Source organism: Halichoerus grypus, chromosome 8, assembly GCF_964656455.1.
Source record: "Halichoerus grypus chromosome 8, mHalGry1.hap1.1, whole genome shotgun sequence".
Lineage (NCBI taxonomy): Eukaryota > Metazoa > Chordata > Mammalia > Carnivora > Phocidae > Halichoerus > Halichoerus grypus.
The window spans coordinates 77,211,128-77,226,632 of record NC_135719.1 but is presented as its reverse complement, the minus strand read 5'-3'; the positions used below and the strand labels follow the sequence as shown (position 1 = coordinate 77,226,632).

At 39.3% G+C, this 15,505-nt stretch overlaps 1 protein-coding gene across 1 annotated transcript in view; it reads right to left on the bottom strand.

The window, feature by feature from the left end:
* RYR3 (ryanodine receptor 3) overlaps positions 1-15,505 on the bottom strand; it is a 503,714-nt gene that overhangs the window by 241,979 nt on the left and 246,230 nt on the right. Inside the window, 2 exon segments of the mRNA XM_078053421.1 lie at positions 9,776-9,897; positions 13,578-13,751. Of these exon segments, the coding sequence (XP_077909547.1) occupies positions 9,776-9,897; positions 13,578-13,751 (296 nt within the window).

The following is a 15,505-nucleotide window of genomic DNA, read 5'->3' as shown; positions in this document are numbered from 1 at the left end:
AAGCCTAATGCAAAGGCTTAACAAGCCCTAAGAACACCCAGGTTATGAAGTGACAATTCCAATTTTGTATACAAAAATGCCAAGTGCATGCGATGAGGACAGAACACCAGTGGATTACAGGCAGGGAGGGCCTTCTCACCAGTGTGCACTCTGGCCCACGGGAGGTGCTCCGGAAATGCTAAGGACCATCTGAGATATCATAGGATACAGAGAGTGGGAAAGAGAATGCCATGAGGACATGAGGTGAAGGTTTGGGAATACAAAACCCAGTCAGGAATGACTTCCCAATTCCAGATTCAAGGAAAAAATTAGTACCGTTTCCCCAGTATGTTCAGCCCAGCTGCAGAGTCCCACAACCCCTGCCCCCCACCCTTTTTTAAAATTTTGAGTTTATTAGAAACAATGACACCAGTTAAATAATGACACCAGTTAAATAAAGAGTGTTTGTTTGTGTGATTAAGAAAAAAAAAAAAGATGAAAAGATAAAAGAGGTTTTTAGCATTTTTGTAGTTTGAAAGGGCAACTACACGGAGGGCTGGAAAACCCAAGTTACAGTCATTGCCACGAACCTATAATATTTAGAGTGCCTCTAAGCCTCTTGTGCTTCATTTTCCACCTGGAAAATAGGAAAGGTACAACCTATTATTGCCAGGGCACTTCTGGGTCTAATTTTGTTCTGTGGGTTCTCATTGCTAGATTGCTTCATTTTGTCCCTTCAAACCTCTCAATATAATACTTTTCCACTGGACTAAAGGCAGATCCCTCCTTCCCTCAGAACAGAACACATCCTACCCACAGGCCTGGCACTGGGGACAGTGGGGAAACAGACATGACCTCTGAATGGCTTCACGGTGTTCACATTCTACTCCAGAACCTTGGGGAAGAGACCCAGAGGTATCCAGGATAGGGATAAGATGGTGTCTAGATTCAGAACGAACTACAATGGTACCTAGCTCATCCCAGCTTTTTTTTTCCCGCTTCCCACTTCAACCACCGCCCCACTATGTTCTCAGATTTTTGCAAGGACTTCTTTTGTTTAATTCAAGTAAGATCTCAGAGGATTCTGAATATTTACCATACTATTACCATAACACAATTATTTATGTATTGTTTCCATCGTAAGGTTAAACTCGGGACAGCTGGATAGTGTCTACTCATCAGCAGGATTTGAGGCTCCCTCACCTCTCCCATCATTCATGTGTCCTATTGGACAGCTCCCAGCAACTGCCAGGGGATGATGAGACAGCACAAGCAAACTTTAACCTTTCTTCCTCATTGTTCTTTCTTCTTCCTTGCCTATTCGTTTAACTTTAATTTGCTTTTCCAGAAGGCCACCTCCCTTCCTTCTGGTTTCCATTGTACACAGCATGTTCTGTTGGTTTCTCAAAAAAGATAGGAGAGGAGAATCTACTTACAAATTATTTTTTCTATCTTTCACTTCCCAGCTCTTGGAAAATTCAAGTACTATGGCTTTTGCAGCCCCCATCCCTGCTGCATGGGTTTATTTTTCAGTAGTCCTCCTTTTTTCTAAAACATCCTGTGGCTCAGAGAATCAAGAATTTCCCCCACTGACGGGGGGACCATCCAGAACAGCTGAGTGAGGAGTTCAGGAAATCCTCTCCCCCACAAAATAATAATAGAATGGGGGCAAAAATCATCCAAAACAATTGTTTTAGGACTCTAGAAATTGGCCAAAGGCATACAACAAATTAAGAAATACATTTTTTTTTTTTTTAATAATGAGCCTTTGTGGGGCACCTCGGTGGCTCAGTCAGTTAAGTGTCTGCCTTCGGCGCGGGTCATGATCCCAGGGTCCTGGGATCGAGCCCCGAATCGCCTCCCTGCTCAGCGGGGAGTTTGCTTCTCCCTCTGCCTCTCTGCCTGTTGCTCCCCATGCTTGTGTCCTCTCTCTCTCAAATAAATAAATAAAATCTTTAAAAAATTAAAAAAAATAATGAGCCTTGGTAAGAAAAGTAGGAATCTATGGTATTTCAGCCTGAGGCTGTCCTCATACCTTCCTCTAGCTTCAGACCAAAGAAGTTCTAAGAAGGTGGGGCGGACCATAAGCAAGGCCACACACATGCTCAGGAAGGACTGGGGAGGGACGTAGCTATCTACTCATCTCTGGCTGAATGTGAGGTTTTGGGCAAGCAGAAAGCAAAATCCAGGACAGACCTAAAATTGTTTCAACTCTGAATGTGTTATCTGACCCGCAAGCAGGTCCATCAGCAAATACTTGTAAGAAATACGTACAAGGCAACCAGGCTGGCCTTGTAAGAAATACTAAGGGAAGTTCTTCAGGTTGAAACAAAATGATACCAGATAGTAACTAGAATCCACATGCAGGAATAAAGAGCACTGGTAAAAGTAATTATGTACGTAAATATAAAATATGGTATAAATATATTCATTTCTCTTTTGTTCTTATATTTTAAACAAGGAGGAAGGTGAGAATAGAATACTGGAGGAGAGTTGCTTTATTTTACTTGTTAAGTTAGTATTAATTCGAGGTAGAGTGTCACAAGTTAAATACATACCAAGATGCCTAGGACAGCCACTAAGAATATAACTAAAAAAGTAGTAAAAAACCCAAACACCTCAACAAAGGAATTAAAATGGAAGACTAGAAAATATCTAACACAAAAGAAGACAATAAAGGAGGAAGAGAGAAACAAAAAGAGCATGAGATATATAAAAATCAGATAGCAACATGGCAGACATAAATCCAACAGTTTAATAATTATATTATCTATAAATGGATTACACACACCAATAAAAGGAGGAGACTCTCAAAGTACATTTAGAAGAAAAGATTCAATGTATGCTCTCTATAACACACACTTTATAGATTCAAAGACACAACAGCTTGCAAGTAAAAGGAGTGAAGAACTTATACCATGCCAACAGTAACCATAATCTGCATGTGAGACCTCTGGAGTGGCTCTACAAAATAGACTCTAAGATAAAAAATGTTCATAGAGAAAAAAGGGAAACATTTTATAATTATAAAAGTCAATTTATCAGGAAGATATATCTATTATGAACATATAACCACCCAAAACCAGACATCAAAATACATGAAGCAAAAGTTGAGAAAACTGAGGGAGAAACAGACAATTCAGCCTAACAGTGAGAGATTAAACACCCTATTCTCAGTTAATGTAACGTCTTCTAATGAAACTATTTTAATAAAGGGCAAAACCATATGATCATCTCAATAGACAAAGAAAAAGAATTTACCAAAATCTAACACATTCAAGATAAAAAAAACCTCTTAAACTAGGAATTCAAGAGAACTTCCTCAACCCAATGAAGGGCATCTACAAAAATCCTACAGTTAACATCATATTCAATAACCAAAGACTGAATGTTTTCCTGATAAGATAGGAACAAGACAAGGATGTCTGTTCTTTCCACTTTGATTTCACATTGTAGGGGATGTTCTAGCCACTGTAATCAAGGGGGCTAGGGGGAGCAGGGAAGAAAGGCATCCATATTGGAAAGGAAAAAAATAAAACTTTGTTTATTCACAGATGACATGATCCCGTATGTAGATAAAGAATGCACACCAAGAAAAAAAAATCCACTAGAATAAAATTTTCAAATAAGTCACAGGATGCATGATTGATATTTAAAAAGCTCAATTTCTTTTCCTCCAGTATTATGTATGCAGTGAACAATCTGAAAATAAATTAAGAAAACAATTCCATTTGTAGTGACATCAAAAATACTTAGGGATAAATTTTACAAAAGAAGCCTAAGACTTAAAACACTGAAAACTATAATCTCTTGCTGAAAGGAATTCAAGAAGAATAAATAAACGGAGAGACATTCTATATTCATGAATTAGAAGATTCAGTATAATTAAGATAAAAGTTCTCCCACCAAATTGATCTAAAGTTTCAATGCATTCTCTATTAATATCCTGGCAAGCTGTTTTACAAAAATTGACAAATTTACCCTAAAATTTATATGGGAATTCAAAGGACCCAGAAAAGCCAAAATAATTTTGAAAAAAAGTACAAAACTAGAGGATTCTATCAGATTTCAATACTTACTACAAAGCTATGTTCATCAGGACAGTGTTGTTTTGGCATAATGACAGATATATAAGCCAGTGGAACAGAAATGAGGGTCCAGAAATAAACCCTTAAATTTACGGTCGTTTGGCTTCTGACAAAGGTGCCAAGGCAATGTTATGGAGAAAGGATAACCTTCCCACAAATTGTGCAGGGACACTGAGGTATCAAAATGATCCACTTTTAAAAGAAAAAAAAAAAAGAATTTCAATTCTTACCTCAGACCGTATCCCAAAATTGACTCAACATGGATCACAGAGCTTGTATGTAAGAGCTTAAATTATAAAACTTCCAGAAGAAACACAGGGGAAAGTCTTGGTGACTCTGGGTTGGGCAAGAGTTCTTAGGACACTCAAAAGTACAATCCAGAAACAAAAGTTATGTTAAATTGGACTCCACCAATATTAGAACTTTTGTGCTTCAAAAGACATCATTAAGAAAAGGAGAAGATGGGCGCCTGGGTGGCTCAGTTGGTTAAGCGTCTGCCTTCGGCTCAGGTCATGATCCCAGGGTCCTGGGATCGAGCCCCACATCGGGCTCCCTGTTCAGCAGTGAGTCTGCCTCTCCCTCTACTCCTCCCCGCAGCTCAGGATCTCTCTCTCTCAAATAAATAAATAATTTTTAAAAAAAGGAGAAGAAAAGCCACAAACTAAGAGAAAATATCTGCAAATCATGAATCAATAAAAAACTTGCAACCAGAAGATACGAAGAACTGTCAAACTTCAGTGTGAAGACAAACCACCCAACTAGAAAAAAATACGCAAAGCCTTGATTACATTTTACTAAAGAAGATATATGAATAGCTAATAAGCACATGAAAAGACATTCAAAATCATTAGTCATTTTGGAAATGCAAATTACAACCATATTGGCATACCACTTCATAACCACTAGAATGTCTATAGTCAAGTCAGACAATAAGGGTGTGGAGAAATTGGAACTTTATATATTTCTGAGTGGAATGTAAAATGGAAATCTGCTTTGGAAAGCAGGTTTTCAGTTTCCTAAAAAGTTAAACATACTTAAATGTCCAGTCATGGATGAATGGATAAACAAAATGTGGTTTTTACATACACTGTAATGTTATTCAACCTTAGAAAGGTATGAAATTCTGACACAAGCTACAATATGAGCAAAACTTGAAGACTTTAAGTGAAATAAGGCACAAAAAGACAAATTTTGTATGATTCCAGTTAAATTAGTCAAATTCATAGAAAGGTTGAATACTGTTTACCAGGGTCTGGTGGGGGGTGGAGGGGAAGAATGGGGAGTTATTGTTTAATGGGTATGGAATTTCTGTTTGAAATGATGTAAATGGATAGTGGTGATGATCATACAATAATTTGAATTTAGTTAACATCAGTAAATGGCACACTTAAAATTGGTTGAAATGGTAAATGCTATGCTTTGTATATTTTATCATAAAAATATAAAAATGTTGGGGCACCTGGGTGGCTCAGTCGGTTAAGCGTCTGCCTCTGGCTCGGGTCATGATTCCAGGGTCCTGGGATTGAGCCCTGTGTTGGGCTCCCCGCTCAGCAGGGAGTCTGCTTCCCCCTCTCGCTCTACCCTGCCCTCCATTTGTGCTTTCTCTCTTACTCATTCTCTCTCAAATAAAATCTTTTTTTAAAAAAATACATATAAATGTTAAACAAATTACATATGACTTTGCAATTCCACTTCCTGGTATTTACCCAAGAGAAATGAAAATACATATCCAAAGACTTTTACACAAATATCCATGGAACCAATACTGACAATAAGCAAAAATAGAAAAAACCCACTGTTCCTCAACTGACAAATAGAATGTGAGGTATATCTATACCTGTCTGTCTCTCTCTCTAGATAGATCTCTCTATATATGCACATGTGTATATATACACACACATATATATACACAATCATATATATACATACATATATACATCTATATGTATACATGTACATGAAATATACATACACTCTTCAGCAATAAAATGGAATAGGACCCTCAAAAATGCTAAGGGAAAAGCCAGGATCAAAATACAATATACTGTATAAATTAACTTGTAAATGTATTGAGACCAAAGCTAGATGATTGGTTGACTAAGGTGGGGGGTGGGGGTGGGGGGGTGGGTACTAATATATACTGCAATAGTTATAAGGGATCTTTTTGGGGTGGTAGAAATGCTTTAAAAGTGAATCATGGTGATGGTTGCACAGCTCAGTAAAGTTATTAAAATTCACTGAGTTGCACACTTAAAAGGATGGATTTTATGATATGTAAATTATAACCCAATAACGCTGTTTAAAAATAATTTTCCCACTGTCAGGTATGTAACTCCCACTGACTTTTTAAAGTAATAGCTTTATTAAAATATAATTCACATATGACACAATCATCTATTTAAAGGGTACAATTCAGTGGTTTAATGGTTTTTAGTATATTTATAGTTTTGCAACCATTGCACCAATTTTAGAACTTTTTCATCAGCTTCCACCAAAATCCCATACCCATTAGCAGTCACTGCCCCTGTCCCCTACAACCACCCTAGCTCTAGGCAACCACTGATCTACTTTCTGTCTCTATAGAACTGCCTATTCTGGATATTTCATATTATTAAATAGAATCCTACCATAAATAGCCCATATCAGTACTTCATTCCTTTTTATGGATAAGTAATATTCCATTGTATGAATATGGCACATTTTATTTATCCATTCATCAGTTGGTCATTTGTGTTGTTACCACTTTTTGGTTATTATGAATAAATGCTGTTTTGAACATCTGTGTACCAGTTTTTGAGTAGACATATTTCATATCTCTTAGGTATATAACCTAGGAGTGAAACTGTTGGGTCATATGGTAACTCTATGTTTAACTTTTTGAGGAATTTCCAGACGGTATTCCAAAATGGCTGCCAAAATTTTACATTCCCACCAACAGTGTATGAAGGTTCCAATTTCTCCACATCCTGTCTCACACTTCTTAAGTCTCTTTAATTATAGCCATCCTAGTGGGAATAAAGTGTTCTCTCACTGTGGTTTTGATTTGCATTTTCCTCATGGCTAACGGCGTTGACCATCTTTTCATATGCTTATTGGCCATTTGTGTATCTTCTTTGGAGAAATGTCTATTCAGATCTTTGCCCATTTTTAAATTGTTCCATTTGTCTTTTTAAGGTTGAGCTGTAAGAGTTCTTTATTCTAGATACAAGTCCCTTATCAGATATATGATTTGAAATATTCTTTCCCATCATGCAAGCTGTTTCTTCACTTTCTTGATGGTGTCCTTTGCGGCAAAAATGGTTTTAATTTTGATCAAGTCCAGTTTATATATATTTTTTTGTTACTTCTGTTTTTGGTGTCATATTGAATAAACCACTGCCTAATTCAAGGTCAAAAAATTTAAACCTATGTTTTCTTCTCCCAGTTTTTATAGTTTTAGGTCTTTGATCCCTTTTGAATTAATTTTTGTATATGTATGAGGCAGGGGCCACTGACGTAAGACAGGCACAAGGGCAGGGTTTCAGAGAACCGAGAGTCAAATAAATAAAGCCATCCAACCTCTAGGGTGATGGTTCTGGAGAAAGTCCAGACTACATGAAAAACTCATGTTTGCACATAGCCATCTTTTAATTCCTGTAGCAAGCTATTCATTCTAACACACTTTCTCTGAAGAAGGGGAGCAGGTATGGACATAATGTGGCACAGAAAGGAGGAAGCATTTTGTTTGGGGATCACAGGAACCCAGTGGTAGTAGGATGGCTGACGTGTAGGCCTCAGTTCCATTCTGTGGTAGGAATATCTCATTGTCTACTTTCCCATCTCTATTTTGGTCTGAGTTGTACTGGGAACACAGCCTACTAACCAGACATTATATTTCTCAACCTCCCTACAGCTAGGTGTGGTCATGTGACTGATTTTAGCTAGTCGAGTACAAGAAAAAGCGATCTACTTCTAGGTCATATCTTTAAACAACAAAAAAAATCACTTGCCCTCCACCACTCCCAATTTTTCCCACCACCCCACACCCTTTTTTTTGGCAGTACAGATCTGAGAAATGATGCTAGCAAGCTATTTTTGATCATGTAGATGAAGAAAATATACCAGGACAGTTGGTCTCAGTGGTGTTGAATATTAGAATCCCCTGGGGAGCTTTAATAAAAAACTGGTGTTTGAATCCCATCACAGAAATTCTAGAGATCTGTTTTTTAATTTTTTTTAAGATTTATTTATTTATTTGAGAGAGAGAGAGAGAGAGCAAGTGAGCAGGGGGAGGGGCAGAGGGAAAGAATCTCAAGCAGACTCCAGGCTGAGCTTGAGTCTCATGACTCTGAGATCATGACCTGAGCCGAAATCAAGAGTTGTATGCTTAACGAACTGAGCCACCCAGGTGTCACACCACCACAGAAATTCTAATGCAATTGGTATGAGATGCCACCTAGGCATCAGGGTGTTAAAAGCTCTCCAGATGAATCTCACGTGTGGCCAAGGGTAAGACCTCTATTCCAGGGCAATGGTTTGTCAACTTTAGCATGCTTCAGCATCAACTGAAGAGCCTATCAAAACACAATTTCCCAGGTGTCTGATTCGTGAAACATGAGAATGTGCATTTTTAACATGTTCCTAGGTGATGCTACTGTGCTGGTCCAGGGACACACTTTAAGAAACTGTAGGAGAGGGGGGTGGGGGGGTGGGTTAGCCTGGTGATGGGCATTAAAGAGGGCACATATTGAATGGAGCACTGGGTGTTATACGCAAACAATGAATCATGGAACACTACATCAAAAACTAATGATGTAATGAATGGTGACTAACATAATAAAATAAAATTAAATAAATAAATAAAAAAAGAAACTGTAGGAGATCTCAGAGCAGTGAGATAGAAGGAACCTGAGCCTCAGTAGCCCAACCTTGTCTACCCTATACTATTACTTAGACGAGAAATAAATCTATCTTGAACTGCAACAGCATCTTAGCCTATATCCTAACTAACACACATTGCTTGGATCACGGTATTCCAACAGGAAAAGTAAAGGTATAAAAAATTTTTCTCATTTCATGCAAATTCACACACGCAATTTAAGCCCCCTCGGCTTTAGAGATATTTTCCTACAAAAGAAGGATGACTTGGAACACTGCACTGTTTACAACAGAATCCATTTCTCATGGTAATTGGTGAACACAATCCACAGTGTTCTGCTTTGGCAGCATTATTTAGGCATTGAGGGGATTATGACCCAAGTAGGCGTTCAGTTACTCTTCCCGTTTAAGTCCCAGCCATAGGTGGGTAACCCAAGGCTTTCAATGCAAATCCACTTGGATAAAACCATAGCAACAATTCTGAATGATGGAGAAAGCTTTTCTAAATAGCACAAAGGGTATGGATCCATTTCTCCCCTCTTCACACACTAATACAAAAGGGACTTAAAGTGCTCCAGGCACTCTTCACTTAATTTTTGGGAGGAGACCTTGGGTATTCCTGACACCAACCTGAGTCACCAAAGGGGCTTAAGCATTTATTGGGCAAAGGGTGAAGCTGATAGGAGGTCTTCTCCTGAGAAAGAAGATTCAGTCCCAAACTCTCTGTGGTAAAACTCTTTGCCGATGTTTAATAATTTCCTGAAAATTGTTAGTATTAAAAGGGGGTGGGTAAGTGGGATTGGATGGCCACAGAGTAGAAACTAAGAGATAAAAGGAAGGAGCTTCTGTACCTTACAAACTGGCTGAATAAGGCTGTTGTGTTCCGGATGATCCGAGCAGCCTGTGACTCCTCGTGTTGGCATCTCTGCAGGGTTAACCCATCATCCATGTGGCCTTCCTGATGGAGTATGACCTACCCACAGAGGAAAGGACACCAGGTCCAGTTACATGCTACTCCATAGCTGGATAGTCAACATTTCTTGCAGTATTTCCCTCATCCCTTGTATTCCTTCTCCCCAACCAAGTTTCCTTGTATCCACTTGAAAATGGGACATTAACAAAGTTATTTTGCCCGTACTCCCTATTACTGACCTATGAATCATTCCTGAGACACAGTGCTTTGATGAAAGTAAAATTTTATGTGCCACTGTGGTATGAGTTACAGTAAATTCCTTAGGCTTAGATGGCCAATTTGAAAAGGTGGAAACATATTTTGTAATAAATTTTTCTCTTAAGATGAACACAAATCCTTACCCTTGGAAATGGGAAAAGTCATTTTGTTCAGAGCCTTTTCCTCCAGAGATAAATGGAGGAAGAAAAGCAAGTTATAGAAAAACTTTCTACTGGGATCAGGCTTGCATTCCTCCCCTGAAGGACAGCTACTGTTGACCGTAGAGCTGGGGAAGCAACTCAACGTAGTAGTTGCTTCTCATGGAGGCTAAGAAGGGCATTTGAAGGCACAGGCTCTGGTAGTAGTTGACGTGGGTTCTAGTCCTACTCTGCTACTTCCCAGGTGTGTGACCTCAAGTAAGTTATTTAACTTCTCTTGGGTTCAACTTCACCATCAAATGGACTTCTAGGGTCGTTTCGAGGATTAAATGATTTACATGTAAATCACTTAGCATGTTTCCTAGAATCTAGGAAGTCCTCAGTGAATATTTGTTATAAGGGGCAGTATATTACTGATCTCAAATCAGTTATCTAAAAGCTAAGTATACGTACTGATCACCAGTGACATCAAGATACAATTTTTGGGCAGGGTTACCAGCTTTGAATATGGAGGTTAGTGATTTTTTCCCTTGAAAGGGTCAACTGTATGTGGATATTAACTGGGATGGTTTGAGTCTGGTTCAAGTCAGACTTAAATTCTGATTCAAGTTCCTGACATGGTTTCCTCTTGAGGTGAGTTAAGTGAAGAGAGACCATTTGTAGGTCCTGGGATCTGGGGTGGTGTCAATTAAATACCACAAGTGGCTCCAGCAAATATCTTGAGAAAAAGGGTTTTTGGGCTCTCTCATTTTTAGCTCAAAGAAACTTCTTTTCCTTTCCATGTAAAAATCTCTTCCTTTTTATTTATTCTTCTGAAATTGTGTCCTAACACAATGAGTTCACACGTGAAGTAGAATACTGGCTTGCAAAAGTTTATATTCAGTTTTGACAAATGACCTTGCATCCCATCTACATCCTGTAGCTTAAGTGTTAGCCAAGGATACTCCTAGTACTGGATTCACCAACTGTTTCAGGACCACTCCGTGAGAACTGCCCAGCAACTGTTTAACAATGGTGCACTGAGATTTGGCAATACATTGTCACTAGGTTGGCTCTGGTCCCAGTCCCAGTATTCGGGTCCCTAAAGACCAGAATCCTTAGATTTTGCTTGTTCAGGTAACACATTCAAACTGGCCAGCCAAACAAGAAAGTAAGGAGAAATAGGGGGGATGCAGCTGTTAGAACATGGTTATTATGTGCCCTATTGATCGCTGCAGCCCACTTCTTTTTCTCTTGGAGGATTCCCATAATTCAAGAGAAGACAGCAAAAGCCCACGACGGGAATGGCAAAATCCTTCCTTTAAAGTGAGTTACCTTTAGGTTTTTCACAGTGTCTATTTTCCATCGGTTTTTCTAGGTTCCTGTTTTGTTTTATAAAATGCTTAACACAGATCTGAACATCCTTTGTATTTTTAGAAAGAAACTTAACCTGCTCCTCACAAAATAGAGCAGGGCAGCCCTGTCAGGGGTCGAACATCATGACATCATTTAGAGTTTCTGAAAGGACCTTCCAGATTCACATGCACACTGCCGCAGTTAAAGGAATATACAGACTACGGTCCTGGACGAGAAAGGCAGGGGTGGGCAGGAGAAGTCAGCAACACGAGGTGGGATCTCTCCTCGTTGACAGGGTCATTTTAGTGTGTCTCCTCCCAAGAGGAGAGCCAAGATCCACAAATTCCACCTTTTTAAATATCATCATTATCTTAGTAGGTATGGAAAATTGTGGAGATTCTAGATGATACTATTTTACTCTACAGAGGATTTAATTTTCTTCTTATAGGCTGGTAGGATAGATGGGTTTTTGGCATCTATCTTTAAGTTGCCCTTATTTCCAGGGGTAGTTCATACTCCTGGGGCAGAGCCCTTTTGGAATTTAATTGAAAGCCTACTGTATTTTCAAAGGCTGTTCCAACTTGAGGGACCCTAAACCCCAACCTTGGCCTTCCTAGGATTGTCATGCTTTTGACATCTCCGCTTTGCTCTTCTCCATCAGAGAAGCACTGTATGCTGTTTGCTATCCTTGCTTCACAGCCCACCCATGGTCAGCTTAAGGGGAAACTGAATGTAGAATTTCAGTTTCATGTTTCTACAGTTCCCTCTGCTCTAGAACCTTGGCCCCGTAAGTCCCAGAAACCCTGGCTGACCTTATCTCTCATCTGTCACTCCAGCCCAATGAAGCTAACACAAGACCCCATTCCTTGGTGCTGCAACTCAGCCAATATGCGGAAGGGCAAGTAGAGACCAGGGTGTGGCTCACTTAGTGCATTCACCTTCTATCTGGGATCTTTAGCACTCCTGTCCTGCATGTCCTGGATGTCCTGGTTGTTGAAGCCTTCAAATGATTTTGTTTGGGGTTTGGGTTTTTTATTTTTGTATTTTATCCAGCCTTGATAATTGTTCGTAGAGTAAGGAATTGGGCCATATAGTCAGTGTAGTTGTTATTTACTTTTTTTCCCTCTCTCTTCATAATTTCAGTTTCCCATTTCTGGATACTTTCCTGGTATGTTTTACTTTACACAAAAGCAAGCTAGCACCTTATGGTTTGTTCCCAAGCTCCCTACTTACAACAACCAGCATCCTGAACTTTCCATTACCTCCATATTAGGCTGCTAAACCCAAGCTACAGTGTACAATGGCTCCTAGAACCCTCTTCTAGGGTTCCTTGACTACCCAAACGGGTGTTTTGTAAGGCTTTTTCCAAGGAAAATCATGCCCCTGGCATCTATTTTCTGGTTCCTATCAAAAGAAACACTATTATAGCAACTTTCCGGTAAAAAGATGTGGTGTGTACCCACGCCAGTTTCCCACTGCAGCAGGCTGGGATGGACCACTCAAATTGGTGTGTGCTCTCTGTGGACATTGCATCAACGCACAATATCTCATCTTTCTGCCTGTTGGTTCCTGTGGGCTTGTTATCATGCAATCTGCATTTTCTCTAGCAATTCTATTTAGTCTCTATATTATGAAAATCACATAGTAACTCAATTATCCACTTAAGTGGACAGAGCAATGGTGTAAATAATCCCCAAACAGCATACCACCAAAAGTTATTTATTTCAGGTTTTAGGGTGCATTGAACAAATTCTGCCCCCTCCTCACAGATTTGCCATGTATTTAACTTTTTTTTTTTTTTTTGCTCTGAATATGGGGTTACAATAACCAATTAGGCAGTACAATCTGTCACAGGATAACTCTTCAGAATAGCAAAAATAGTGAGAAGTAAACATACATCATGTTCGCCCAATTCTCATAATCACTTTTCTTGCCTAGTTCCTTCCAGTTCAGGGTAAAACAATTCTGGACAGCCTTTCTGACCCCCACCTTTCTTTTCAGAGGTCCAAGGCGGGAGGTCTTGGCGTCTTGTGCTTTGTAGGTCACCCACAGACCACTGGCTGTGTGTTGTACGAAGCAGACTGAATCTCCATACTTGATTTCTGGAACGCCCATGCCTTCCATGTCTCGCTTGTGACTGGAATCCAATTTCTCCTTGATTTCCTATTTCACAGAAAATGAGACAAACATGGGCATGTCTGATTAAATAGAAATGCAATACAGAGAACAAATCACCTATGCAGAATTTGTAAGCTCCGGAATCCATTACCAGAATCTTCATGATGTGCCTGTCCAAGCCAGGATTTCAGAAAGGCTTGCTTCCCTTATCTGCTGTTAACCGTAAAAATCAATGGATTCCAAGTTTCAGCCACTTTAATAATTACTTAAATCCATGGGGAAAGGAGGCAGCTGGTAGGGTGTCTTTTTGGTTCTGACTGTATATAGTTCTCTGTTACATTTTCTATTTTTCTCATCCTGACTTAGATCCTTTAATAATAATCAACACTTTAGTGGCCAATTAACTTATTTTCAGCAAGTTGTATCTTCTGTAATTTTACTGGTTATCTAAACTCACTGATGCAAGGCTTTAAACATGTCTGTTAACATCACATAAACATCTTTAACAGAAATCAGCAGAGAGAGCAGACTTGTGAATCAGGTAGGGGCCACTGTGCCAGAAGTGAGATGTACTCACCAGTGTCCCTGTCTCTCACGGCCTCCTCACTTGTGTGTTGCAGCCAATGGCTTTCATTCTTCAATTGCTACTATTTCACTACATCTTTTCTCCAGTCTGGAAAAAGGAGTTGCTGCGCATCCGGGGTGTCTGTTTGGGGACAAGTTGAGGTGCCCGGCACAGAATGAGTCGGGAGGCCGACCCAGGGTGCACGGTAACCCTGTCCCCTCCTCATCAGTCAGGGCCTCCGGATGGTTTGACTCCACTTTCATTCCTCCTCTACATCTTGCATGGAATTGCTCATTTGTAAAAGCCATTAGCTGGACAGCATTTTGAGCTTTTTATGGAATAAAAAATGCAACCTGCTGTTCCCTCTGCCTGTGACCATTTTACTCTCCTTCCTGATGATGGAACAGCAGCAGGTGCACCGAGCTCTTACTTCGTGTGAGGCGGTGTTCTAAGTTCTTTACATGAGTCAACTCTTCCTAACAGCTTTGGGTGCAGCTGCAAATACTATCCCAGTTTTTCAGGGGAGAAAATGAAGATACAGAGAGATGAGCAATTTGCCTGAGGTCACCCAAGAAGTTGTGAAAGAGCTAAGATTTCAACCGGGAAGTCCAGCTCCAGAGACTGTGTTCTTCCCCACTGCTCTGAACTCCTATTCACCCTTCAACACCCTGTTCGGATGCCCCCTTCTCTGTGAGGGCAGAGTAGTCCCTCCCACTGTACTTCCCCAGCACACTCTCATTCCTTCATTGGGCACTTAGCACATTATAGTGTAAATGTGTTTGTTTATAGGACACTTTCCTTGTGTCAGACTTCAAAAGAATCAAGGGCACGGGCCAGATTTCAATTACTTTTGGATTCCTGGTACAGAGAATCCAGTGCCTTTCAATTACTTAATAAACATATATATATATATATATATATATATATATATATATATATATATATATATGTATAGCTAAGTAATTTTTTTCTTTCAAATATATATTTTCATTTCAGCTCTGATTTATTTTCCTTCAAAACAGTAAAATTAGTTATTCTGTGCACATTTACAGGATCATCTTAGGCAATGTTAATACTTCACAAGAAAATTCTTATTTTCAATGTATGTTGAAACATTGGCTTGATTTTTAAATATGAGATTTCTCAAAATTAACATTTCTAAAGGAACTTATCTTTGATTTTATAACAAAAGCCAGTGGGAAAATAGAATTTGATATATTAGGACTTCTTTAGA